Source organism: Sturnira hondurensis, unplaced genomic scaffold (assembly GCF_014824575.4).
Source record: "Sturnira hondurensis isolate 20B ecotype Veracruz unplaced genomic scaffold, ASM1482457v3 Scaffold0002638, whole genome shotgun sequence".
NCBI lineage: Eukaryota > Metazoa > Chordata > Mammalia > Chiroptera > Phyllostomidae > Sturnira > Sturnira hondurensis.
In genome coordinates, this window is record NW_028075269.1 from 12,323,259 (window position 1) to 12,351,028 (window position 27,770).

A 27,770-nucleotide genomic window follows, 5' to 3' on the forward strand; every position below is an offset into this window, starting at 1 on the left:
AACCTCAGTTGTACTCCCAATCCCCAAACGCCACACCACCCCCGCCCGCACAGCCCCTGCCGGAGACACGCACATGCACATCCCACCCCCTAGTTTCACAGAACTCAAAGTTCCTTAAACACGCATTTTTAAAAAATTGCTCTGCCTCTGCTCTCGGTAGTCCAGTGCCCTCCCCACTAATCTTCTGTTGTCAGCCTGGGGAAATCCCGCTTATCCCTCAAACGCCAGTACCAACGGCACCTTCTCTGTGAAGCCTTCCCTCCTTGTCCGGGGGAGGCAGCGTTTGTCACTTCTGACCGCACAGCGTTCTGTTTGTGTCTCTGATGGGGCCCTTGTCGCATTTAGTCACAGTTCACTTTATATCTGTTTCTCCTCACAGCCACTAGAAGGTCCGATCATTATGGGTTATTAATCTTTTACCCTTAGCACCTACATGTTGTTGCTTCTTAATGAATGATACTGAGTTGTTGCTGATAATGATAAAGTAACTTTTATTAAGTACACCCTACCTCTTAGGCATCGAGCTTGATGTTTCTATACATTGTTTTATTTAATCTTCACACTCATTCTGTGATATAGGGACAATTATTATTCACCTTTTACAAATTAGGAAATTGATGTTAAGAGAGGCAAAATAATTTGACCAGGGTAGCGCAGCAAGCAGGTGATGGAGTCCAGATTGGAACCCAGAGTGTCCAATCCAGAGCTCATTCTTCTTCATACCTATAGGAACAATTCATCAATCAGATAAAAAAAGTTCTCTGAGAACCAATCCCAGATGGCTAAAGGGGAGAATTTAAAAGATACCCTGTCACCAAAATGATGAGTGAGGCCCCTTGGAAAAGTCTTGAGAGTCATTTGAAGTATCTGGTTTGAACAAGAAAGAGACTCAATGAAATGTTCCGTGGTCACCGATGACATTAGGATCAGAGAGTCCCATACCTGGAAAAAGAAGACTCACACATTGTTTTAGCAGAGTGAACAAGGAAAACAGAAAAGCCATTGTTGTCTGAGAATGATCTGGGTCATCAAATGCTAGAACTACCCTGGTTTAGGAGAGGACCAAGGTCCAGATTAATTAATTAGCCGGTCCAAGGGCACATAGCTAGTAAGTAACAGAGCTTGGACCAGAATCCCAGTTTCCTCAGTGCCAGTTCAGTGCCCTTTCTACCATAGTGTGCTGTACATCAGAGTCTCTGTGTTTCCCTTTGGAGGGAAAAAAAATGCCAGGCCAAGGTAGAAAGGAGTCTTTGAGGCAAGCAGCTTGATACTTTGGGAGCTGGTCAGCTTTTGTCTAAGACCTGCTGTTATTTTGGGCTCTCTTTGCTCAGAACTAAATACTGCCAACCATACAAATAAAAAGGCAAAGCTATTATTTAGGCCTCCTAGGTCTGTGCATTCACATCTCTGCTTACAAGGGCAAATTACCAGTTCATCTTTGTTGGGCACTTTCAACACGGGATTATATTAGCCCTTGTCCTAGCCCTCAGATATCTACGAGTTTGTCTCTGTTACAACAAATACACAAGCTTTGCTTCAGGTCGGGAAAGGAAAAGGAAAAGAAAGAAGTCTAAGTAGTCTCTACCAGTGTTGATTTCTAATGCTGTTTCTTTCTGTTTCTTCCAGGGTGACGAGGAAGGACCGAGGTAAGATCACATTATTGCTCTTGTCTGTTTTCAAAATTGAAGTAGAGTGTGATACTGTGAGCTTTTCATGCCCCGTGAAATAGGGACAGCCAAGAAACAGCACAGAAAAGGAATCTCCTTCTTAAGCCAGGGCTTTGAAGATCTTTGTAAGATTCCCATCTCCCTCCCCATCTATGCCATTTCCTGCCTGTAACCTTGAGATAAAAGTAGACTCTAAAGTACGTAAGTATGATTACTTTGCTTTATTCTTTGGCACATGCAGGATATCTGTTAAGAATAGTGGCAGTGTATTTGGATGGTAATTGGGCTCTCAGGTGGACTGACTAGATAAACTTGCATCTTGTTCTTTTTTGATTGGAGCTGGGTTGCTTTTTTTATGGGCTCTGGATCCAACATTATTTATTTATAACCTGTAATATCTTTGTGTGCGACTCAAGACACCTATACAGTGAATCCTAGATCATAGGTGTACAAAGGTTTGGTTAGCGGGAAAAATGCTCCTTTGTACTTCTGTATCACCACATGAAGTTTAATTAGTGCGTTTTAAAGAAAATGGTTTGACTTTGGGTGGTCAGTGCAATACACAGATCTTATATCATAGAAATGTGCACTTGAAATCTATGTGATCCTGTTAACCAATGTCTCCCCAATAAATTTAATTTAAAGATAAAAATGCATAAGAGTGCATTTTATTTTGGCCTCAGCCTTGCAGTGCCCCTGGGCTTTGGTTTACTTACCTTTCCTGTCCTTCTGCTTGGGCAGTGACATGGGCCCTAGGAAATGCTGCAGCTGTGCCATCAACACGATTGAGGGGCGTGCGTAGAAAGTAAAATACAACGTCCAGATGGGTCCCCTCTGTCACACAGATCAGGGACTGCTCAGTCTGCGAGGTACTAGAAAGGTCATCCAGGCCATTGCTATTCAGAACTTTAGTTATAGCAGAAGCATCCTTTTCAAATGTGCTTTAAGTAGAAACCCAATGTATCAAAAGTTTTCTCTGGTTAAGTTGGGGGCCACATCTGCTAGTGAATCTCCTCTCTTTAATGTGATAGACCCCAAGGGGCTTCTGCAGAAACCTAGGGTTCCCCAGAACTCAGTTAGAAAATCACCCGGTTAGGTTTCTCATTGAAAAAAGCTAAATGAATTGGCTGAGGTTACTTTACAATGGAACCAAGATTCAGCCCTCTTTTGGTTTTATTTGCAAACCAACAAATACTGTCCCTTTTTTTTCTTTCTCCTGTCCCACATTTTTAGCCTCTTTCTTGGCACTAAATGTTATCCCACATCTCCGGGTGCTTCCCTCCTTTGGGAACTGTGGTTCTCAGCCTGGATCTTGCTCCTTGTCTGCAGTGTTAAAGCCACGGGTATCCGGATTTAAACCTACAGAGCCTCAGGGGATCCCTTCAGACTTCGTCTTCCAGCCATAGGCTCCCTCTGTGTTGTGGCCCCTCCCTCCCTCCCTTCCTCTTCCTTTCCCTCCCTGGTTTTTCCCTCTCTCTCCCTTACTATGTTTATGATGTGTGAGGCACTGTATATACTAGGTATATAATGGTAACTAAAACAGGTACAGTCTCTGATCGTGTGGATCCTAAGTCTAGTGGGAGATGAGTGTATACCTGGGCACTTATACTGTGGGGAAGTGCTATGATAAGGAAAGTTTTGGCTCCTTTAGGAAGGGCTCCTAAGTCAGTCTTGGGGGATAAGGGGAGGCTTACTAGAAAAGGTTATAAATAAACAGAGGTCTGAAAAATGAGTGGGCAGACAAAAGAGGAGCAGGGATGGGAGTTGTTCTAGGGAACAACTTATGTAAAAGCTCTAGACAAGAGAACAGTGGAGGAAAGAAAGCAGAGCCTAGGTCATTTAGGGCCTTGGAGGACCCCTGTGGGTGGCAGAGCTCTATTCTGCAGACGGGGAGACACTGGGATTTCAAACACTGGAACTTGGGAGACCAGTTAGACTACAGTAGTGGTGATGAAAGCCTAGATCAACCACCTCTCTAGTGACCAAGTGTTCACCATTTTGCACAGACTTTTGGTTGAGACACACTCTTGATCTCCTTTCTACTCTCAAGACGAACTCCAGCTCCTTAAAATCCAGGCCGAGCAGAACCCTAGATCATTTTTTCCCCAGAAAGAGAGTTCAAACAAGACCAGTATGAAGATGACACCTTAGCAGATGTGGTGTGGGGACTCCACAGGGCCAAAGTGGCGTTTCTGTCTTGGGAGAGCCTGATTAGGGTGAACACTCTCATCTCTGCTTTATGGTCACATGCCAGAGCCTCACTGATTAGAAGACCACAGAGACGTTATGAAGAGACACTATTCAGTGTGAGAAGCCGGCTTTAGAATTTAATTGCTGACACCCTCTTGTCGCTTTGACCAGTGGTAAAGCATGGAGGTTTTTTTTTTTACTAGTGACCTGGATGGCGTGCCGTTTCCCTCCAGCCAGGCTGCATGGCTGTCAGCAGGGATTCTGTGTAACGGCACTTGACAGAACCTTCTTTAGGTACAATGTGCTCTTGAAAAGTATGTTCCAATTTGGCAGAAAGAGGAGTCAAATTTTCTTTTTAACCTTTAAATTTATAGTTTTTGATTCTATTCAGTTCGCTTGTGTTGAAATACCATTTGGCTCAATTTATTCCAATTAACACTTCAGGGTAGATTGCCTTTGATCTGAAAGTTCTCTTATTTATGACAGACACTTTACCATCTCAAGAAACCAAACAGTTCTTTTCCAGAGGCTTCTGAATTGCTGACAGAATTGAATGAGGGTTTGATGTGTAAAGGAGGCAGAAAGGAGGTATGGGTCCGCCTGCACAGGGGGTGGAAGAGAAATCCATCTGCAGAGCCTGAGTCCCAGGTCTGCTTGGATTTTTATACCTGTGTCTCCTTTGCTAGCATTCTGCCCACACAGTCACCTCCCCACAGTCTGCACAGAAGTTCAGGGAGAATTGGATTACAGCCACTGTCCGCGGTGGCAGGAACAGAGGAAATTCTGCCTATTGGACTGTGTTGGTCCATAATAGATCTATTGGGGTTTTTTCCTTCTTCTCTCAAGCTGGAGTCTCCTTGCCTTCTTTCCTCTTTTCAGTTTTGACTTATCAAGCTGTGGACATGAGGTGGCCACGTATTTGTCCTTTTGGTCTTATCTGTTTCTTGCCTTGAATTTTATTGAGTAGTCGTCCTGCTAATTAACTATGTAATGATCATAGCGACCATTTATTGAAGGTTTATTCTGCACAGAGCTTTATATGAATTCTCATTTAATCCTCACATAAAGCTTATAATGTAATTATTATCCTACTTGTAAAAGAGGAAATTAATGCTCAGAAACGTTAGCTTGCCCTGGACACACAGCTAGTGAGTGGCACAGCTGGGACTTTAATGTGGTCCGGCTTCAGGGCTTACGCCCCCAACACTGTTCAGACTGTCTCCAAGAGGCTGGCACACTTCTCTCTGTGACCCTGAATGAGAGCCAAGAGGATTCATGCACAATTCTCAGGGTCACTTTGGTCGTGTTCCTCTAACTTGATAGTTCTTACTTGTTCCGACATTGAATCGTCGTGGCCTCTATCTGTGCACGCTGCTTCTCCTCTTCTTAGCCCCTGTCGTTATAAAGGGATATTTCTTTATTTGGTCTTCACACAGTGTCCTCTGAGGGTCAGCAGCGAGAGAGGTGCTTTTAGACTTCCTGAGGCGCAGCTGACCAACCCTTCATTTGGCCCCACAGAATAGCTGCCTATTGCCCTTCCATCTGGTAGTAAGGAGTTTACTCTTCAAATCCATGATCTACAGTCATGTCAACGATGACAAGGGGTCTTGGAGAGTGTGGAGGAGCGCAAGTCCTGATATATAGAACATGGGTATTAACCACCGTGGAGTCATCTTTCAGGAGGGTGTCTTTTATCTGGAGTGATTCTTTTTCTTTTCGTCAAGCAATTCATGCTTTTGGTAGCAACAGCCTATCTTCTCTGTGCCCTAAAGGGAGACCTCGTGCTCGCTGCCTCACGGATTGGCTCCTCCTCCCTGCTCCTGCAGGAGCCTGCTGAGAAGCCATGGATGTTCCAAGAGACAGGTGGCAGCAAGATCTGCTGCCTAGAAGGCTGCTGTGTCGTGGGAAGAAGTCAGAGAGGGAAGGGCCCTTCGACCCTTGTGCTTAGAAAAGAGAGGAGCAAGATCAATATTAAAGTTGGATTTGCTGTTGAGATTTTCTGTGATTTTATTTTAACTAGGAGGGAGATTGCTTTTTAGTAGTGACAGCTATACCTGGGACCCCTGTAGAATTTTTCATCTTCAGAGCTGGCTCTTAGTTCAGGCAAAAAGTGCCTGCTGAGGTCAGTGTGAGTCTGACCCACACGGAGTCTGTGATCGAACAGGCAGCAAGTTCCAGAGGAGGAGAGGCTCCAAAAGGGTGTGCAGACCTGCCTTCTATTCGTGGTCTGCCGCCACTGACCCTGTGAGCTCGAGCAAATCATTCAGCCTCTTTGTTTCTTTGTAGTCTGGTTTTATTTCCCTATAAATACTAATCTTCACCAATCCCCTCCCCAACGCTCCTCAACAAGTTTTTTGGGGTATAGTTATGTGGAAGAATATAGTTTTATATCAAATATGGAGTGGGAAGAATCTACTTACAGGTTTTGTAACTTAGTAGATGATTAAGAATCTCAATTAAAAAATTGGGGGATTGTATTGTAGGTACCCTTTTTTCCCCTTTAAAATAATAACCGCATATACTTAAATATGTCATTTTTCTTCCAGGTGACTTAGTTTATAGAGATGAGAGGGGACTGTGTCAGTGATACTCTTAGTTTTCTTTTGTCCTCTGATTGCAAATTCATGGTTTCGTTTTTGCATTATCTTCATTTCAGAAGACCTAGCTGGAAGCCAAAGAACATGGCTTTGATCCTGTGACATGGAATGGAACTGTCAGGGCTGCTTAATATACATAAGTAGAGTCCAACATCTTAATTGGCCTTCAGTGTAGAAAGTCTCTTGACTGTTACATTTCCCTGTTAGGAAACCTGAGCTGACTTTGTTTTCCACTGCTGATGTGGATTGTTTATCTTTTACTCACCCAAATGAAGGATGAAACCATGCTGTGCACCGTGCTGCCTATCTGTAATAAAAGCAAGCCTCCTTGCTAAAGTAACTGATTTTCAGATATTTACCTGTGAGAATCACAACTTTAGTTTATTTTAGGTGAATGACTATCACCAGAGAATCCATTCACAGCTGGAAAATTCTGCCAAGGTGCCTTTAGCGTATTCTATTTGCCTCACACTGGAACTGCGGGCTGGGAGCAGCCTGTGTTACAACACACATCCGCCTGCCTTTTCTGGCTTCATAAAGCTAAGAGAAAAGCCCCGGTAGGAACAGGCCTGAATGTCACCTGCATGCTGTGGTTTTACCCTAACCAACCTTTGTTTGCTGTCCAGGGCCGTAGCTGTGATGTTTGACAGGCTGACCTTGTTTGTGTCTCTGGCCTCAGAGTTTATCAGGATAACATTCACTTCTAGGAGCTCTGTGCTCTAATTTCTTAAGCAGGAATGATTGCAGAGTAATTCTTTCATTTGTTTGCTCACAAACATTTTTGACTGTCTCCTGTGCTGTCAGGCCCCACACTAGGCCTCAGGGATGTAAAGATGATAAAGACTTTGTTCTGAGTTTAAAGATCTCAAAGTCTACTTTGAAAGAGAGAACTAATTAAACAGCTTTAATTTCACTTTTCAGTGCAATATAATAATAATTGTTATATAGTATAATTATAAACTATTATAAAGAAGCATTTACTGAATGCCAACCATGTGCCAAAAGTATTTTAAACATTTACATATACCATTTAATTTATTTCTCACAACAGTCCTAATAAGTGGTTGATGATTATCTTCATTTCTCACCTGCGATGAGAAAACAGGCACAGAGAGGCTACCGTACACGAGGTCATACACCAAAGAGTGCTGGCATTGGCCTTCACCCTCGAGCAGTGTGACTGGAGAAGGCAGGCTCCTGACCCCTGCACTGTAGTGATTCTCTGTAGTAAACACATTGGCTGTAGAGAAGGCTACAACTCTCTCAGAACAGAGAATCGGAAAAGGTAGCATTTGTGCTGGACTTTGAAGGAAGGGTGGGGTGGCTCGTCCAGATAGAAAGGATAGGAACCCATTCGACCACAGAGACCATGTCTGAAGGCTCAGAGGAGTGGAAATGCGTGTTCTGTGTGGGGAGTAGTGAGTAACTGCGTGAGAGGACCGTGGCAGGAGATGAGGTGAGGAGGTGGGGGAGTTCACCTGGTGAGGGTCTTCTTGCCATGTTGAAGTACCTAAATGTTTGCATCATTTCCTGTTAGACTTTACCTCTTGACTACAGCGTTGTCCTGTCCATGGAAGAAATGCACAGATTTCCGAATCTTACGGGCTTCTTCCTGAGTCACATCTCATGATTGGTTATGGGTAAATTGTTTTCTTTTATGCCTCAGTTTCTCCATCAGAATAGTACAGCCTATTATATCTTAAGGACAAAGATGATATGAAGCATTGAAAGTATTCTCCTTTTGGTTTCTTCTTTTAGATTAAAAAAACAAGCAACTGAGATAAAGTAGTCATAAAAGGGAACTGTTTGTTTGATTTGTGTCTTATTTCTACCCCTATTTTGACAGCTCCTGCCTAAGTAGTTATCTAGTTCCTTGTGGATTAATGGAGAAAAGGAGTACTAAAGCATCAACAGTTTCCAAGTGGATTTAAGGCTATAGAAGTTTTAAAAGCTAGTCAAAGAATGAAAATGATGTCAAATATGTCCCTGAATTAAATCAAGTGCTGAAGAATCTGACCGGAGCCTAGTTCTTTTCTTCCTTCTTTGTCTTCAGAGCTGTGTTATTTTTTTTAACTTTTAAAAAATGTTATTTATTGATTTTTTTAGAGAAAGAGAGACATAGTTCAATTTATTTAATGCATTCATTGGTTGATTCTTGCACATTCCCTGACTGGGAATCTAACCCACAACCTTGGTTTATCAAGACAAAAGTCTAACCAACTGAGCTGCCCAGTCACGACCTTCAGCACTATTTTGAACTGGTACTAAGCATAATAGATTGTAGGAAGTCACAAAACTCTGGCCTATGTTTTAAGAATAAATAAATATGATGTCATTGGTTATGCCTCCCTCACCTGTGGTAACCACAGCAACATTGCCAGGGGTGACTTTTTCTATTTTAGGAGGAACCTGCTGGTCTCTAGCATCTTTTCATTTCTTCCCAGTGAGAGGCATTCAGGAGATCCATGATGTCATTTTCCCAATAGCTTCCAAGGACTACACTCATCTCTTTACCCGGAAACTCACATCAGGCATCTGTATCAGATGCTGGGAGCCGATGCTGGGTGTTGTTGTTTTGGCAGGTTTTCTCTTGTATCTTTTTTCTTTTTTTCTTTTCAGTTTGGTATGAAGTTTAGAGCCAATGAATGCAGGGAGGTCGCTTCAGTACTCTAAGGTTGTCCAAAAGCTAAGATAAAACCACTCACCTACCCTAAATGAGGAGGTGTTTACCGAAGACCGATATATTCATGTGCTTGTGCCTTTTTGGAAACAGGAACCTAAGTGTGAGTGGTTACAGGTTCGTCAAAGAAATACTTTCTTATCCACAGGCTGGGGTTTCAGGGAAGAAAATCGGTGTCTTTTATAAATGCCTCAGTCCCCCTACTCCTCAGTGCTACCACCAATTGTTTCCCGTAGGTCGCAGTGTGGTTGTAAAACAGAAAAGCATTTTGTTTCCTTGGTGAGTACATGTCTCCTTCCCCTCTGCTTCCATCAATTCTATTTAAAGGAAAGTGAGATTGAGTGTGAGAAAAACAGTGCAGAGAAGGAAGAGCTGACAGAATGGCAGCGAGGGTGGGGAGAGGAGTGTTTCCCAGTGGCCCCTGACTGCTGGGTGCATCTCAGTCTAGGTGCCACAGGGGCAGTGTGTTGTGTTATCCCTCCTCTACAGCCACAGCCACAGCCACAGCCACAGCCACAGCCACAGCCACAGCCACTCAGGCAAGGGCCCGCTGAGGCTGACCAGGCTGCCAGCTTTGCCCTGACTTTCAGGGTTGGTCCAGGACCAGCAGCTGAACAGTGGTAATAGTGATGCCTGCTTATTTGTTGGACATTAAACAGGAGCTAACCTACATATATTATTTCAAAGCTCCAAAACAGCCCTCTGGGGTGTAGTTATTTGAATAATCCAGTTTTTACAGATGAAATTAGTATTATAAGAGTTTGAGTGATTAAGCCATGGTCACAGAGTTACAGAGTGACTCCACCAGCAGTAGAGTCCAGGTAAGTCAGGTATAAAATTCCGTGCTTTCAACTACGGCACTACCTGTACTATACTGTCCTACACTATGCTGCACTGCACTGTAGTACACTACACTACACTGTACTACTGTATACTACAGTATAATATACTACACCGTGCTGTACTGCACTACACTGCACTACACTGTAGTACACTACACTACACTATACTACTGTATACTACAGTGTAATATACTACAGTGTAATATACTGCACTGCACTGTACTGTCTACTCTATACTACAGTGCACTACACTATACTACACTGTACGACACTGCATTACAGTGTACTATACTGCACTGTACTACTCTATACTACAGTATAGTATACTGCACTACACTGTATTACACTGCACTGTACTATGCTATACTTTACTACACGGCTTTTCTTAGGAGATGAAAGACTCCTATCTTCTAACCTCTTGGCTGGGATAAGTAAAGTTAATGGATGGAATTGTGACAAGCCAGCAGGGGGTTGGCATGTTTATCAGAAAAAAATTTTCGTTTTCTTTGTTGAATGGCAACAAGCAGTTTATCTGGGAATGTAGAGGAGGTGGAGCTTGCCAGGAAAATGCCTGAGGCGGAAGGAACAAGAGCTTCTCTCCCTGCACAGGTAAACATTAGTTTACTCCCTGGCTTTTATGGAGCCTGCAATTGCCATCGCCTCTTCTGAAAGAGATACTGTTCACCCAGTGGCAGGTGTAGGCCAACTGTTGTCATGGCAACGGCAGGAGAGGCAAGCAGTTTAATTCCAGAACTGATAATTAACTGGGGGGTTGGGAGGGGGTGGGGAGAGAAATGGGGGGATGATTGTTTCAGGAGGGAAACCTTAGCAATTTCGGGCAGGCCGCACAGATGAAAAGGCCAGGCACGATGCTGCAGCCCAGCATGCCCCTGGAATTCAGTGCTCACTGCCCCTGGCTAGGAATTTTTGACAAACTAAAGGAAGGGTCGAGTCCCCAGCCAGCTAAGGCCTTTTTAGGACCAAATGAGGAAAGGAATGAAACATAGGCTGTGAAAAGAAATGCAGGGGCCAGATGAATGACGGCCCTAAATAACGCCACCCAGCCAGGAGCAATCCAGAAATGCTGTCTCAACTCTGCAGGAGAAAAGTCATGCTTGGGGATCAGACAGACCCACAAAGCACACCTGTTGTGAATTTCTACTTCTGTGAATGGAGTGGGAGAGAGTGGCTTCTCAGAAAGAAAATAAGAAGACGACCTGTGGAGGTGGTGAATTTGTTTGGGTACTTGGTCATCATGCCTATTCGTCTGTCAGCCCCTCAGAGATTGTAATAATGAAAGCAAGTTCTCATGGATTATCTATCTCATTTAATCCTTGCAACAGCCCAGGGGGAAGGTGCTTCTGTTGTTCTTATATCATACGAGGCTTATGTTGTTCTTATATCAGACTCTGCCTCGTATGTTCAGTACCTTGTGCAAGGTTAAAGAGCTATTGACTTGTATTTGTAAAAAAAAAAAACCTATACTACTCAACAGGGAGGTCATGGTTCCAATCTAGAACAAAATCAGACTTAAGTAGATATAAACAGTTTACAATAAAAAAGAGAGTAATATATTTTCTAGTAGAATAAGGTGAACCACAAAATAAAAATTACTGAATGGACAATATTGGAGAATATCCTGCCATGCTTTTGTGGTCCATCAGACTCATGGCTGACAGATCAGCCCTGTGTCTCAAGCCCTGGTCAGGCAAGTCTGTGGCACAGGGAAAGTTAAAGCTTAGACAGAATGCTGGCTTGGTGACGTTACAAAGCACAGAGAGATTGTCTAAAATTCCTGCAATGATATATTCTAACCAAACCTCCATGGTGTATGTATTTTTCAGAATTTCTGTGTGTGTGTGTGAGAGAGAGGGAGAGGGAGAGGGACAGAGAGAAACAGCTAGTGGGGGAGAGGGAAAGAGATTTTACTTTAAAACAGTGAATTTCAGTAGGAGGAGACACAGCATTTATTCAGTGGTACTTTGCTCCAGGCATCGTCTTTGGTGCTGGGAGTACAGTTTTCAACAAAATGCTCAAGGCCCAGGCCCTCAAAGAGCTTACATTCTCGAGTCTCACGTGGGATTGAGGAGTGTAAGTGTATGTAACTCAAAAACACATTTTAAAGAAAACCATTAGTTCCTCTCTTCAGACCTCTTATGAGAAATAAAACTTGCCCAGTCCTTCTGGCTGGTAAGAAAATAAACAGAAGATAGAATAAAAGAGAAGTATAGGTTGATAATCACTGCTTAAAACTATGAGCTTCCCCACAATTTTCCAGAGATTTGACAAACTAATATGTTGATACTGCCTTTGCAAGTGAAACAATTAATATCAAAATTTGGAAGCTCAGCAGATACTGTGATTGTGCTGGAAAGTGTAATTTTGCCCGTGTAATAGAGGTGGGGCTATTTCACGGAGGTCTCATTAATGTGCTATTCATCAGCAAAGAGCAATGTAACCTTTCTCTGCAGGGTCAGGATACAAAAGGCTGTGGGAATAATTTTCTTCTTCTGTTCTAAGAAAATAAATTAAGCACTGTCTAGAAGTCCAGGTATAGAAATTGAAGTCACTGAAGACAGAACAACAGTGTGTCCACTCATTCTGGAATCAATGTAACCTGTCATTTCTGCAGGCTTCATACCTTTATTACTTAATAGATTTTACCAAGTGTCTACTGTGTGCCAGGCAGTGCCAAATGTCGGGACTATAGTAGAAACCAAAACCAAACACAGTCCTTTTTTTCCATGCTGCTTACTGTATAGCAATCATTCTGTCCTCTGATTTTCAGGGGTTTACATCTGTTCGTGTCAGCTCAGCTCTCTGCCAGCTTGCAGATTCCACAGCCTACTAAAAGGATGTGCAGTTACGAATGGAAATCCCCCAGTGCACGGCTTCCCAAGTATATTAGACTAAACACTAATTATTTGAATTGTTGATTTACTTTTCTAAGTAGGATTCGATGGTCGAATAAGTTTGGCAAATGCTGCTTATTTTCCCACCTCTTACAGTTCTACAGGTACGAAGGAATGCTAAAGGCTTTGAGAAGCTCTGTGATGTCAGGCCTTCAGTGGGACCTCTCTGTCCCTCCGTTTTCTCATCAGTCATTTAGGGGCAGTAGCACCCCTCTGTCTCTGCCAAGGTCAAGTGGTATAACATACACGAACGATTGTGTGTAAGACATGCAAATACGAAGTGTAAATGATGCCCTGTGCCCCTCAAAAGTATAAAGCACTAACCAAGGAAAGTAGGATTTGGATGATGGAAAGTCACAAGTCTTCTTACAGTGGTATTCGTTAGACTGTGATTGTATTCGCAGCCCGAGGTTCACATGTAGGTCATTTAAACAAACATTTACCAGAAATAACAAAGGAAACAAGAAAACCGACCTTGATTGAGCACTGTTAACAACTTACAGGGTGCACACAGACATCTCATTTCTTTATTTTGACAAACCTGAGAGGTGGTATTGCTATTCCCGTATTACATTGATGAGCACATCGAAGGAGAGGAAGTGACTTATTCAAGGTTGCCCAGCTGGAACTAGAAGCTGTGAGAGTCAGGACTTAAAGTGCATCCTTCTTATTCTCTGTCCACTGCCTTTGCTCTCCTAGCTGCTTTTGTTCAAAACATAACTCTTGTTTTCTCTGCCGTCTCCATCATGCTTGTCCATGACTTCCCCTTCTCAGTAAATGGCATCTTCGTGCTCAGGCCAGCAACCTGGGAGCCATACTCATCATCTCTCTTCTTCACATCCTGTATCCCACTGATGGGCACATCCTGTCAGATCACCCTCAGGTGCATGTCACACCCTAGAACTCAGGGTACCACCAGCCCATCCTGGTCAAGCCACGTGCGTTCTCCAAGAATCCTACCGCTTTCCCCCAGCTGCCATTCTCACTGACACTGACCCCGCCGCCCGTCCCCATTTCATTGTTGGCATGGACTAGAGTGCTCTTTTATGACATAAAGGAGATCATTTCAGTCTTCCGTTTGGAATGCTCCAGAAGGAGGGTATGTCATGTCTGGAGTTGGCTTCAGCGTAATCTGGGCAGAAGGGGGCCTGTGAAGTCATGCATGAGGCAGCTCCTACCTGCCTCTCCATCCTCACACCGGCCACTCCCTTCAGCCACGTTGCACTCTTACTCTTCTTCACCCAGGACTGGCACTCATTCAGCTGCGGGGACTTCCCCTTCTGTTCCCTTCTGCCTGAATGCTCACCCCCGGTCTTCACGTGGCTCTCTGTCACTTTACCCAGACCTCCGCGAAATCTAGCCTCTTGAGACCTTCGTTTCTTACCCTGCCTTGGTTATCTGCATACACTTGTCACTACGTAAAGATGTTAATGTATTTAACTTATTGTCCTTCTCCCCCACTAGAAAGTAAGTGTTCCTCATGAGGGCAAATGCTTTGTCCTTTACACCACTGTGTGTTTAATGGCTGGAACATTATAGGCAACAATCTTTTCAGGAAATAAATAGCTAGGCAAGCTTGATTTCCTAAGCTGCGGAGAGAACCCTGGTTTGGAATTGGAAAACCTTACATTTACTGGATCCCATCTTCAGTCTGTCAGCTGGTAGAGTTCCTTTACCTTCAGCCCTTATTTGGGAGTCTGCTTTTGTAATCCACGAAATGCCTCCAAACGGGGGTAACAAGGTGATAGAATTTGGGGAGACAGGTGAGGACTAAAGAAGCAAATGTTTATGAGTCCTTTGAAGATAGTAAGGTGTCACAGACATGCAGGAAAAAGCCGGTCTGTCTTTCAGAGCTGGGTCTTCCCAAGGGCAGCCCTGGGGCGGGGTGGAGGCTGCAGTTTACCCAGATCTGTTTCTTCAGTGCTTCTCTGCAGCTCCGTGCCTTTAAAGCTTGGCAGACTCTGCTTTGGCAACGTGAGAATCTAAGCCCAGGCCCTCTGATCATCCTCAAAACCTACCCTAAAGGACAGCTTGCCCAAGCTGTATGATTCTCAAATGAGTATGTGGAGTAATGCTTATGCACCATAATTTTTGCCAAGAACCAACTAATAGTGAAGTATCTGGGGGCAGTTCACTTAGGCAGGGCTCCCCTGATGGTAGGAAAGTCTTTCTTGATTATTCTCAGTCTTGTTTCTCAGGACGTGCCAAATGATGTTTAAATCAGTGAGTAGCACTGTCATATACAAACCCAGAGCTGGCCTGAATGCTCTTTGGAATGAGAAAGGCTCACCCTGTGCAGTCGCCACATTGAGCAAGAGGAACTGGCCCTTCTGTCTTAAACGCTGTGCGTCCCCAGGTGTCCCCAAACGCTGTATGACTCCTTTCAGAGATTCATAGTCTTTGCAATCTTCTGCCTTCGTGGTGGTCTCCATAGTTTCAAACTCCCCCCTCAACTGAGGAGCCGTCTTTTTACTCTCTGGCCATTGTAGGCTCTCGTCATTTGAAACCGTTCCTTTCTCGATAGAAACTGACAGGTGAATCGGGAAGTGTTCTAGTTGCTGTGAGTTGGGTTTTCACTTGTAGCATGGATCCTACAGCAGTGAACTTCCTTTCCAGGTAAGTAAAATCTAGTTGTTGACACAAAACACGGACAGGGAACTGGTCTCTTCGTGAAAAGGAGGACTGGACTGTTGTAAGCGCCTAACCTTCCAGGTGGAGTGGCGGGAGGGACAGAGGGGAGGAGCTGTTACCTGCTTCTGGAGGCAACCCACTGCCTGAGACAGACTGTAGTCCCGAGAGGCGTTCCAGTCGAGGAAGCTGTGCAACGAGTGTGGGGCTGGGAGAACCATGCCTCCCCACCTCCACTTTAGGTCCTTCAGTCCTTTCGGAACTGAGTCAAATTACAAATGTTGGTTTTACATCGTGATGATGAAAGTGGGAAGAAAAGAACGGATTTCCTGTCATAGTAATTAGGAAAGTTACAATAGGATCAACCCACTGATACTTAGTAAGTACCTACTAAGTGCTAAGCACTTTATCTGATGGATATTGGCCTGGGACAGGAGGCTTGGCGTCAGTGGTAATCTGTCATTTGCACAAAAGTTAAGGAGCCATTTCCGTAAGAATGCTCAGGGAACTGTCTTCGCCTCCTCCCAAACCTGTGGAAACACCATCCCTGATGGCCAGTGTCCCTGCTGCCTCTTTGGCAGCAGCCTCTGTCACTGTCCCTCGAGTGCTCTGCTGTGGTGGAGACTCAGCTGTCTGTCTGCTTTTTGATCTGTACAACTCCTACCTTTCCTTCAAGGTCCAGCTTCGCTCCCTCTTCTTCCACGGAGCCTTCTTTGATCCTCTAGTTTTGACGGTTCAGTTTTGGACTTACCACTTTCTTCTATACCAAGGGCCCATGAGCTTTTCAATGCAGCGTCTGTACTTGATATTCTTTTATCTCGGTCACACCCAGTAGGTCTGTTATACTGAGCAATACTTGGCCACGTTCCAAACTTGGAAAACAACAGCCTGGGACACATCACCCCCTGGCCATTCCTTAGATAATAACGAGCATAGCCATAATAGCTAATGCTGACTGAGGGCTGACTGTGTGCCAGGCACTGTTCTGAAAGGGTTATGGGTCATGATTCCATTTAATCCTTACAGTAACCCCACAGGGATAGAGGTTGTTCACCCCCATTTTCCGAATGAGGAAAATTTAAAAATGGAAAGATTAAATGATTGGCCCAAGGTCACACAGCTAGCAAATGGTGAAAAATCAGGATCTGAATCAAAGCCATCTGGCTGCAGAGTCCATGTTCTCAGCTGTCTCTCTTCACCGCCTTCTTCAAGTCTCCACTGTAGGCTTGCACTAAAATAAGTAACTGGATAAACAGATAAAATTTAACATATTTTGAGGACAAAAATAAACAAAAGTTTTCCCATGCACATCTGCTCCCAAGCAGGGTTTTTAGCTAACCAGTCAAAGCTGGTTTCTTTGCTGTTTTCATTGAAAGCTGTGCCTGTGCCCTGTCTGCTTGGTGTGGGCCTTTCCCTAGGGGTAGGGATGCAGCGGGGAGAGCTCTGAGGGGGGTACGCTGGCTCTCAGGGCTGTGGCAGACGAGGCCCTGGAGAGGTCTGGGCGGTGCTCGCTTTCCTGTCCTTGGCAAGGGTTGGCCGCACAGGTACGTCCACGACAGTGCCACCTTTCCAGCTTCGGACTCGCGTGCTTTGTGTGTGACGCATCTCTGAAAGGAGTCGTGGTCCTGGCGGAGGTGGTGCAGGCTGCTGTCTGAAAAACAGAGTGTGAACTTCGATGTGTCGTTCCGAGATATTCACCCAAATAGACAGACATTTTGTGCTGATGACTCCTTTTCCAACTGTGGCCTGACAGTTTCCTCTTTCTTCTTTTAAAACAATCTCCTGGAAAGTGTTTCTCTTCCTCCCTGCCTTGGAATGATGGGACTAACATCTGGGAGGAAAGCCAGGATCTTTTCCATCAAAGGTTATTATCTCCATCAATCCCAAAAGTTGCTTACAACCAAGGGGAAATAGCAGAGGTTGGTCAAGATTATAATGTATGAAATTGTCAGACAACAATAACATAAAATCACACATAAGTAAAAACCAAATGTGTGTTCTGGACTCGAGCAGTTTTAAGAGTTCTCAGAATCAGTGCCATGCACTGGTTAAGGACTATGGGCTTTGTAGTCAGGGGTTCCGGCTCCGAACTCCAGTACATCGTCACCTACTCACTGTCTAGCCTCAGCCCTGCAATTTAAGTCCCTAGGCCTTGATCTTCTCACTGGCAAAATGGAGACAATAGTGTCTAAAATGAGGTTACTGTGAGGATTGATGAGATGATCATTACTCATTCAGTAGAAAATAAAACACTATCTATTGAGCGCCGCCTTTATGCAAGGCATGTAAGTGCATGGGATATGCAGATGCTCCCAAAATCTCAGTGGCAAACCATAGCAACAAGCAATTATTTGTCTCACATGCTGAAGTTCCACTGTGGCTCAGCTTTAGGTCTGCCCTCTTCTCCTTCATTCTAAAACCAAGGCTAAAGAGCAGCCCCTGCGTGGGACACATGGAACACGCTGGCAAAGGGAAATGAGCAATGACAAAACCATGCAGCCTGCCCCAGCACAGCAGGGGGTCCCTGGTGGTTTCAGACGGAGAGGAGAGTCCTGAAGGCCCACGAGATTAGAACATGGTTGCGGTGATCCAGATGGAGGGTCTTTAGCTCTGGACTTGGATAAGAACAGCAGCAGTGGGGAGAAAAGAAGAGGTGGGGGAAGCGTGGGTAGAGGGAAAGGAGAGGACTTAGCAAGTGGCTGCACTTGAGGAATAAAGGAGAGAGATGGAGCTAATCCAAGAGCACCGGCTTCATAGCCTAGCTGCGGTGCTACTTGGTTATACAAACTCAGGCAAGTCATTGAACCCTCTGGGCTCCAGTCGGAACATTTACACAAAAGAGGCCTGACTTTGATGTGGCCCCTGAGATTCCTTTCAGCTATGTCCCTCTATGTTTCTAAGACTCCAAGCTCTTTGTCTTAGGAGACCACAGACTACTGGGGGGGGGCAGGCGGGGGCGGGGAGGGTGGGCGGCGTGGGGAGCAGAGTGCTGCTGGGAGGGAAGGTTGGTTTGGCAAGAAAGATGTTACAATGACTCTGGTTTGCATTTGTCTCAGCCATTGAGTTATGTGTCTTTCCTTTTTGCCTTTGCTCATAGCCCTGCTTTCTCCTTGGCTTTGTTGTGAATCCAAAAAGGAGACAATTTATTTTTCAGCTCCAAAGTGAGATCCTAGGGAACACACAGGGCCTTGAGGTCAGGGGACTAATGTCACCTAGTGTATAATGTTTCTCAGGGATTTTTTAACATCCTGGCACCTTTGTCTTTCTTCTAGCATATTCCCTGTTAGGATAGCATCACAGTGTCAGCCTGGGACTCTTGGGAGAAGCCGTATTCTCCTCCACCCTCACATACTCATAGGATTAGAGACTTCTGCTAACTCTTTCTCCTTCTCAAGGGTATGCTCTGCCTCTCTTGCATCCTTTACTCATTCTTTCCCTTGGGAAGACGAGTAACTTGTCTGATCAGTGTGAGTCCGGCCCATCATTTGACCTCTCTTCTCCATTGTGCAGGGTTGACATGTTGATAACCACTGCTCTGAAAAGACCACATGGCCATATCTTTCTCTCTTCCCTTTCGCTTTCTTGAATCACATGGTTTAGGCAGGATGGGCCGTCCTAACTCTTTTTCTCTCCAATTCAATAGGCTAATTAGGAAGGAGTTGCCCCTGATAGAACCTGGGAAGTCTTTGTTCCAACTTCTCCATCAGTGAGTGAGTAAATTCAGTCATTCCTTCCTTGGGATGCAAATACCTTCAATTCACAGGGGAGGGAGCAGGAGGCACCTGCCATGTAGCCTCAGACACCAGTCTGCCCAGTCAGCACTGTACTTTATTCAGTGGGTCTCCATCACCAAGAGTAGTACCTTGATCGAAGTTTATCTCCTAAAGTCACTGCCCTCCTTGTTTGAAATTAGAGAAACAGTGAGTAAGTGACACCAGGACCTTCAGCAGGGCCCTTTCACTATCACGTCACAACTGTTGGTATTAAAGCTGAGGCTTTCTTTCCCCCTCCTCAGCTTTGCCAGTAGGGAAGGGCAGTCACTGTTGAAGAGGAGACTGCCTTCCTGCCACCCATCACACGGAGCGGCTTTCAGAGCCTCTTGCCCTCAGCCAGTGTCTGCTTGGCCCACAGACTCTGTTTCCAGGAAACTCGGTCCAGCTCCATATCCTGGCATTCCAAGCATTTCAGGTAAAATGCTAGGTTTGTACTTTTTTCAGATGGCCATTTCCATTAAATGATTACTTAGACTTTTCAGTATTAGATTCATGGTGTAATGTGAGCTCAACACAGATGAGAGTTATACTTGATAGTTTGAAGGATTTTGATCTTCCTATCCCTAGCCTCAACTGACACTCCATGCAGCATTTTGAAATACAACTTTTTAACTGAGATATTTACATTTTAACATGACATTGGTACTTTATTTTAACTAAAATTACAGGTTAATTCAGTTGAAATAGTTAAATCCATTAGTGTGCATAGTTATAACCCCAGTTGATTTGTTACAGGAAAAGCAATTTAATTTTTAGTGTTTCCAGGACTGAGCCCACGAGACGAAGCTGGTGGGCGGCCTGCCCTGCCAGCTTGGGTGCGGACACCGTGCAGGACACCGCAGATACGGAGCGCACCCCGGGCCTTGCTCTCAAGGCCTGGTAGTCTAACTGAGAAATGAGACTCATGAGCAAAGTATTGTGATGCATGAGAACCCACACAGAGAAGTGTGTCCAGCACTAGGGGAGGCAGAGTAAAAAGTGACTGTTCCTAGGAAAGCAGGAGAGATTTCAAAGATGTTGACCTATTCCAACCAGTGACCTGAACAGCTGTACAGCAGAAAGTTGATTGGTGGACAGTAGAGAATGGACATTAGAATATGAAGATCTGTTAGTTACAGAGGGATTTTGAACCATGGTTCACAAGGAGAAAGGTGTGCTCACTCTGTCACCATTCAGATCCTTTGTCAGCATCTTGCTTTATTTTTTAACGGAGAGCTTTGCCCTTTAACGGAGAACATTTATCCTTCTGGTTCTCAAAAGAGCATAGACATAATGCAAGTAAACTTGGCATATTTTGAGGCTGCCATGACCTGGGGCTTTTTCAACTTTGAAGTTTCATTCATTCATTCTATCCCTCTCTTTCTGTACAATCTAAGAAAAGAGATTTAGCATTTCTTTAACCATCGTCTATTCTTTCAGTTGTTTTCTGTTGTAACTATGGCTCCTGTGTCTCATGGTGGTAGTCAGAGACTGATTGTAAGGAATAGAAATCCACCCAAACCAGTTCAGATAACATAGGGTGTGGGACGGGTATGGTACATTTCACAGGACCCGGTCAAAGGACATATGTCTGTGCCTTATGAACATAGGAGTGGAAATTGGTTAGGATGAGAGACTGCTCTCTCCGTCTCCGTTCTTTCTTCGTTTCTCCCCTGCTTCACTCTCCATCCTGTGGAGCGGCTTCCTCTGTTTACTTCTGTCTCCTCCTGCGCAGGAGTTTCTGCTTTCCCTGGCACCACTCAGAACCTAGCTCAGTGGCAGTTTTCCAATGTGGGATGCAGTACTGCCTCACCACAGTCTCAAGAGAAAACCCAGCCGATTTCGTATGTCTGTTAATTAGCTGTCCTTGATTTAGGAGTGTGGGGTGGAGGGGGAGTCTTGTTTATAGGGTCTCTTCTCCCCAAGGTGAGGGCAGGGCAGGGCAGAAGGGTAAACGGGGAAAGATCGGCAAAATTGTATTATATATCCCATGATGCTGCCCTAGTAAGGCAAACACTGGTGTATCATCTAAGATGGTAATTTAGTTTTTCTTAACACAGTTTTGATAGTTACACAACAGAGCTCCCCAAAGTGCCCATGTCCAGTGCCCACCCTGAACCAGTTCCAGTGCTTACACACCTACCTTTTCATGGATAAGTAGAATAGTGATCATTCAGTCAGCATATGGCTCCCAGCAGCACCCCATTTCTCATTTGTTCTGTGTGGCCTCTTACAGGCCAGGGTATATGAGAAAAACCCTGAGTTTGGAGTCATTGGAATTAGTTCCGTCTCATGCTAATGTGGTAGCCATGAACTAGTTCCAACTTTTTAGAGCCTATTTGTGGATTCACAAAACAAAGCTGGCTTGTCCCTTACTGGTCCTACTGGGAATTTGTGAAGAACACAGGATAAAAGTGTGGTGAAAGATTTTTGTGAATAGTGAAGTACTACACAGATGAGTTCCCATATTGACCAGTTATGTAGAGATGAGAGCAAAGATACGGTATTTTATTTTGACGTTTAGCACGAGGTACCGAGAAATAGACCCTCTGACATCCGCTCCCTTCAAACAGGGCATGGCTTTAGGCAAGACTCATAAACACACCAACTTCCTGGTTCTTCAGCTCCAGTCTCATGCTGTTATCTGCATTAGGGGTTCTTGACCGGAAGGTAGTTCAGATGTGGTCCCCAATCAATGCGCAGGTCAGCCTGGCTCCTGTGCAGGAGAGAGGGCCTTTTGTTTTATTCATTTTCGAACTGGAACTATTGTAATCATTATAATGTTGTTAAATAACATTATTAAATATAGCGTATTGCTTTCAATTAGATGCCAATACTGAGAGGAAAACATGGATCACAAGTTATTCCCATTTTGCAGTTGAATAAAAGCTAAGTAATTTGTAGAAGGTCACTCAGACAGTAAGTTGAAGGGCTAAGATTCAACCCAGTTCTGTCTGACTCTGAACCCTGCATTTCCCCGCTGTGCCTCCCTCCCACCAGATCGCAGAGAGCTTGTTCTGTCTGCTACTATCTAACTGGGGGGTCTAGGAAGATAGAAAAAAGTCTGTAAGCTATTTTCACTATTTTGAAAATTGTAAAGGGGAATTTTCCCTTTGCTTCAATAAGGGCAGAGTTATGTTAACTGTCCCTCCCCTCCCAGGACCTAATTTGCCAGTTATTGATTTTAATTCATACAAGAAAACTAATTAAATATTCAAAAATGTGGTTTGTTAGACAAGGAGCTGCAAATTCTGAAGTCCATGAACGGGTTTGCGTGGTGGTAGAAAGGTTGTAAAATATGGTCTAATTCTAAAACCACAGACTGGTAGGTCACGGGCTGAATCTGGTTTAAGGTTTGTGTTTTGTTTAGCTCGTCATGCATTGCTTCAATCTGTGAATTAGTGACCAGCCTTTAAAAATTAGATGTCACATCAAAAAGCAGATTTTTTTATCCTTTGAAAACTCCAAAGTTCCGCCAATACTAAACGCACATCTCCCCATGACACTGAGCAGCTGGCCCCTTCCTACAGGGCAGGCACTTTCGGTTCCCCATTTTCCACCTGGCCCAATTCATTGACTTCACTCCTTCACATTACCTCCCAGGCACTGACAAGCATTTGAGTCTTGAGGCCTGAGCTACTTCAGACTCCTCATTATGTTGTTTGGTTATAGAGTGAAACCCATTCCCTGGCAGTAATCACTCACACCTTTTGTACCCTGTACGGGTTTATTGGTCTTCTCTGTGTGTTGTTATTTTAAGGTCATTCATGCAAACTTGTCTGTTTGTGGGGCTGGGAATGCAAAGAGGAGTAAGACAGAGCTCCTACCCTGAGGGAGGTCACAGTATAGGCTTATTTCTTTTTAATTCATGAAAGCATCTAACACCCTGATATGTACCAAGTTCATGTTCAGGGCCTACTTGCTGGAGTATAGTGATTACCGAACAAAATTTGGTGTTGCACAAACCCTGGGATAGAGTGCGGGCCCACTGTTTATTGCCCACTTAGGCAATTTGTGTGAGTTCTTCAACTTCACCTTTCCTGTCTGTATAATTGGATAATCACAGTGCCTATGGGGTAAAATAAGGATGAATGACCTGAGGCTTGTAAGGGGTTAGGCACAGTGTTTAACATTTAGTAACTGCCAGTGTATGGTGACTCTTATTACTAGCACTATACATGCGTGCAGTTGGCACTTGATTGATGCTTGTTGAATGAGCAAATGCATAGGCAGAATGAGCTGAATGTAAGGAGTTAATTGTGTTCAGACAGTCAAATAGCTGTCAAGGATGATGGCACCAATAGGGTCTCCAGCAGCCTAGAGAACACAGATTTTTGATGGCTTTAAATACTCTAGTTTTCATGAGACTAGAAGCACATGACGTGGCAGAATCAGCACCCAAAGTGCTTAAAAATGGATTTACCAGTTCACCTCTGCGGAAAAACATCAGCCCAAGTATAATGTATGAGTAAGTTAATATAAGACTGGGGAGCAAGGCATAAATCTCTAAAGCCTTCTAATGTAGACTCATGCTCTTGAGTCTTGAGAATGCGTTCAGGACTTCAGCACTGGCCTGAGGGCTGGACTCTCTGATGCACCGTGTTCAGATTTCTCTGTGGAGAATCTCTGCAGTTGCTAAGGTGACTGCCAGAGTGGGAAAAAGCATTAGGCCATTTTCCCAGGGCTTCTGGACTGCTTCTTCTTTTTACAGCCTTAAGGGACAGGCAGAGGGGAACTAATTTATTTACTTTCTGCCATCACTGCCTCATTTAATTGTTACACTGATCCTCTGAAACAATTTGCTGTGCAGATGACAAAACTGAAGCTCAGAGAGATTAAGGAGCATGAGCCATTTCTTCAACATCTTGTAAATGACAGGGCTGGACTCTGGCTCTTTCATAACTGGCCTCCCAAACCAGCCTCACCACTGCTGGGTTTCCAGGGTGGCCATCAACCCCATTCTCATTCCCACTCCCAAAAGGAAACTCAAGTAAAGGCCAGTAAAATGCCGAGTGAATACACACCACCCACTTTCTTCTTACTCGTTTTCAACAGGTGTTCATTAAGCACCTACATTAGGCAGAGATCTTGTTGCTGAGGACACAGGATAAACAAGAGTGATGAGATCCTATCTGTGGTGGAATTGAATTCTAATGGGAAGAGATTGAAGGGAAAAAACCCGGTAAACCACTAAAGGAACAAAATAATTTCAGATAGCTGTGCCAGAAAAGAAATGGAACAGGGTGATTTGACAGAAGGAGACTAGGGGGAAGAAGGTACTGTAGATAAGGTGTTCAAAGAAGTTTTGTGGAGGTCACTTTCGAGCTGACACTTGACTGAATGAAGGAGCCCGCCGAGCAGAAATGGGCATGGGAGCATTACAGGCAAAGGGAACATGAGTTGAGGCTTGAGGCTTGGCAAGGAAAACCACTTTACCTTTTTGACTTTTTTTCAATGCAGTGCTCATAACAGTGGAACATGTCTCTGATTTGCAATCTGAATGATAATCAGTACTGTGTTATTTGACATTATTTTTTCTGGGTGTTTTGGCAGTGGGGCTTGTCATCTTCAGGAAGGCTGTGCTCTGTACAAGTCATAGAGGCAAACTGGCTTTAGAAAGAGAGGGGACACAAAGAGTTTACGTCTGTTTCCCGGCAGAGAACCACGTGTGACAGGCCGAGCCTTAAGAGCTCCACACTGCGTTCAGGGATGGTGAGGACCCAGATATGGCCGAGTGAGCAGGGAATTTCCAGAAGCCCCAGTCACACAGACATTGCTCAGACACGTAGTAAGGGGGCCAGTGGATAATGTGAACATTTGTTATGGTGCCAAATGGGATTATTCCCAGGATGTCTTTGGTTATTACAGGGGATAAATTCTAAACAAAGAAGAAAATAATTTTTGTATAGTTAAGTATGAGCTAAATACATGGCATAAAATAATTTAGGGAGTAGGAATAGAAGAATGTCATGAATTCAAACAAGGATCAAGTGGAATAACTTTTAAAACCAAAAAAAAAAAAAAATCACTGTCTAGGACTTCCAGTCAAGATGGAGGCGTAGGTAAATATGGTTCACCTCCATGCACAATTACAGCAAAATAACAACTAGGCTACAAAACAGATATCACTCAGGTTCATCAGAAAATCAAGCTGTATGGAAGTCAGTATTTAAAGAAGCCCCACTTATCCAGACAGGTGCCTTTTCTATAATAAGCCATGCTACTAAGACAGGGAGTCAAAGCAACTCTACCTAATACACAGAAACAAACACAGGGAGGCTGCCAAGTTGAGGAGACAAAGAAATATGCTCCAAATGAAAGAACAAAACAAAAAACCAGGAGAAGAATTAAATCAAATGGAGATAAGCAACCTATCAGATGCAGAGTTCAAAACACTGGTTATAAGGATGCTCAAAGAAATCATTGGGTCCTACAACAGCATAAAAACCACCTAGGCAGAAATGAAGACCATATTAAGCTAAATAAAGAAAAATCTACAGGGAACCAACAGTGGGGGTGATGAAGCTGAGAATTATATCATCGATTTGGAACATAAGGAAGAAAAGTATTAAATCAGAACAGCAAGAAGAAAAAAAGAATTTAAAAAACTATGATAGAATAAGGAGTCTCAGGGACATCTTCAGTCATACCAACATCTGAATCATAGGGGTGTCAGAAGAAGAAGAGGAGGAGACAGAAAATGAAAGCTTATTTGAAAAAATAACAAAAGAAAACTTCCCTAATCTGGTGAAGGAAATAGTCATGCAAGTCCAGGAAGCACAGAGTCCCAAAAAAGTTGGACACAATGAGGCCCACATCAAGACACATCATAATTCAAATGCCAAAGGTTAAAGATAAAAAGGGAATCTTAAAAGCAGCAAGAGAAAAGAAGTTAGTTACCTACAAAGGATTTCTCATAAGACTATTGGCTGATTTCTGAAAAGAAACTTTGCAGGAAAGAAGCGACTAGCAAGAAGTATTCAAAGTTGTGGAAAGCAAGGACCTACAACCTAGATTACTCTGTCCAGTGAAGCTGTCATTTAGAATGGAAGGGCAGATAAAGTGCTTCCCAGACAAGGTAAAATTAAAGGTGTTCATCGTCACCAAGCCATTATTACATGACATGTTAAAGAGACTTATGTACGAAAAAGAAGATCAAAATTATGAACATTAGAATGGCAATAAATGCACAACTAACTACAACTGAATCTAAAAAACGAACTAAACAAACAAGCAGAACAGAAACAGAATCATAGATATGGGGATCATTTGGAGGGTTATCAGCCGGGAGGGGTAAGGGGAAGCATGGGAGAAAAGGTGCAGGGATTAGCCCTGGCTGGTGTGGCTCAGTGGATTGAGTGCTGACCTGCGAACCAAAGGGTTGCCAGTTTGATTCTCAGTCAGGGCAGGTTGTGGGCCAGGTCCCCAGTAGGGGCGCTCAAGAGGCAACCACACTTGATGTTTCTCCCCTCTTTTTCTCTGTAACTTCCGCTCTCTAAAAATAAATAAAATATTTAAAAGAAAAGATGCAGGGATTAACAAGTACAAATTGGTAGGTACAGAATAGACGGGGGAAGGTTAAGAACAGTATAGGAAATGGAAAAGCCAAAGAATTTATATGCATGACCCATGGACATAAACTGGCGGGGGAGGGGCAGTTGCAGGAGGGAATGGGGGTACTGGGCAAAAAAAATTGGGACAACTGTAATAGAATAATCCATCAAATATTTTTTTAAAAAATCACTGCCTAGACCTATGCTTCCCAACCTACAATTCTGAAAGTAGTAACAGGAATTAGAAAGCTATTTGTAGTTTTTTGATCCATTCATTTATTGACGGGCACCTAGGTTGCTTCCATCTCTTGGCTATTATAAATTGTGCTGCTATGAACATTGGGGTGCATAAGTTCTTTTGGATTGGTGTTTCAGGGTTCATAGGATATAATCCTAGCAGTGGAATTGCTGGGTCAAAAGGCAGATCCATTTTTAGTTTTCTTAGAAAATTCCACACTGTTTTCCATAGTGGTTGTACCAGTCTGCAATCCCACCAACAGTGAACTAGGGTCCCCTTTTCTCCACAACCTCTCCAACACTTATTGTTTATTGTTTTGTTTATGATGGCCATTCTGACTGGTGTAAAGTGGTATCTCATTGTGGTTTTAATTTGCATCTCTGATAGCTAGTGATACTGAGCATCTTTTCATGTGTCTCTGGATCCTCTGTATGTCCTCCTTGGAGAAATGTCTGTACAAGTCCTTCACCTACTTTTTAATTGGGTTGCTTGTCTTCTTAGATTGGAATCGTGTAAGTTCTTCGTATATTTTGGAGATTAAACCTTTGTCTGAGGTATCATTGGCAAATATGTTTTCCCATACAGTTGGTTCTCTTTTTATTTTAATACTGTTTTCTTTAGCCATGCAGAAGCTTTTTATTTTGATGAGATCCCATTTGTTTATTCTTTCCTTTATGTCCCTTGCTCTAGGGGACATATCAGTAAAAATGT

General features: G+C 43.8%; 1 protein-coding gene across 2 annotated transcripts in view; it reads left to right on the forward strand.

Moving 5' to 3' along the window:
• TRIM44 (tripartite motif containing 44) overlaps positions 1 to 27,770 on the forward strand; it is a 117,003-nt gene that overhangs the window by 58,525 nt on the left and 30,708 nt on the right. Inside the window, exons 4-5 of one of the 2 annotated variants that reach the window (XM_037040515.1) lie at positions 1,627 to 1,646; positions 5,294 to 5,424. In XM_037040515.1, the coding sequence (XP_036896410.1) occupies positions 1,627 to 1,646; positions 5,294 to 5,303 (30 nt within the window). In that variant the 3' untranslated portion in view covers positions 5,304 to 5,424. Of the gene's footprint in view, positions 1 to 1,626; positions 1,647 to 5,293; positions 5,425 to 27,770 lie in introns of those variants that run through there. The other variant, XM_037040514.1, reaches the window with a different exon arrangement.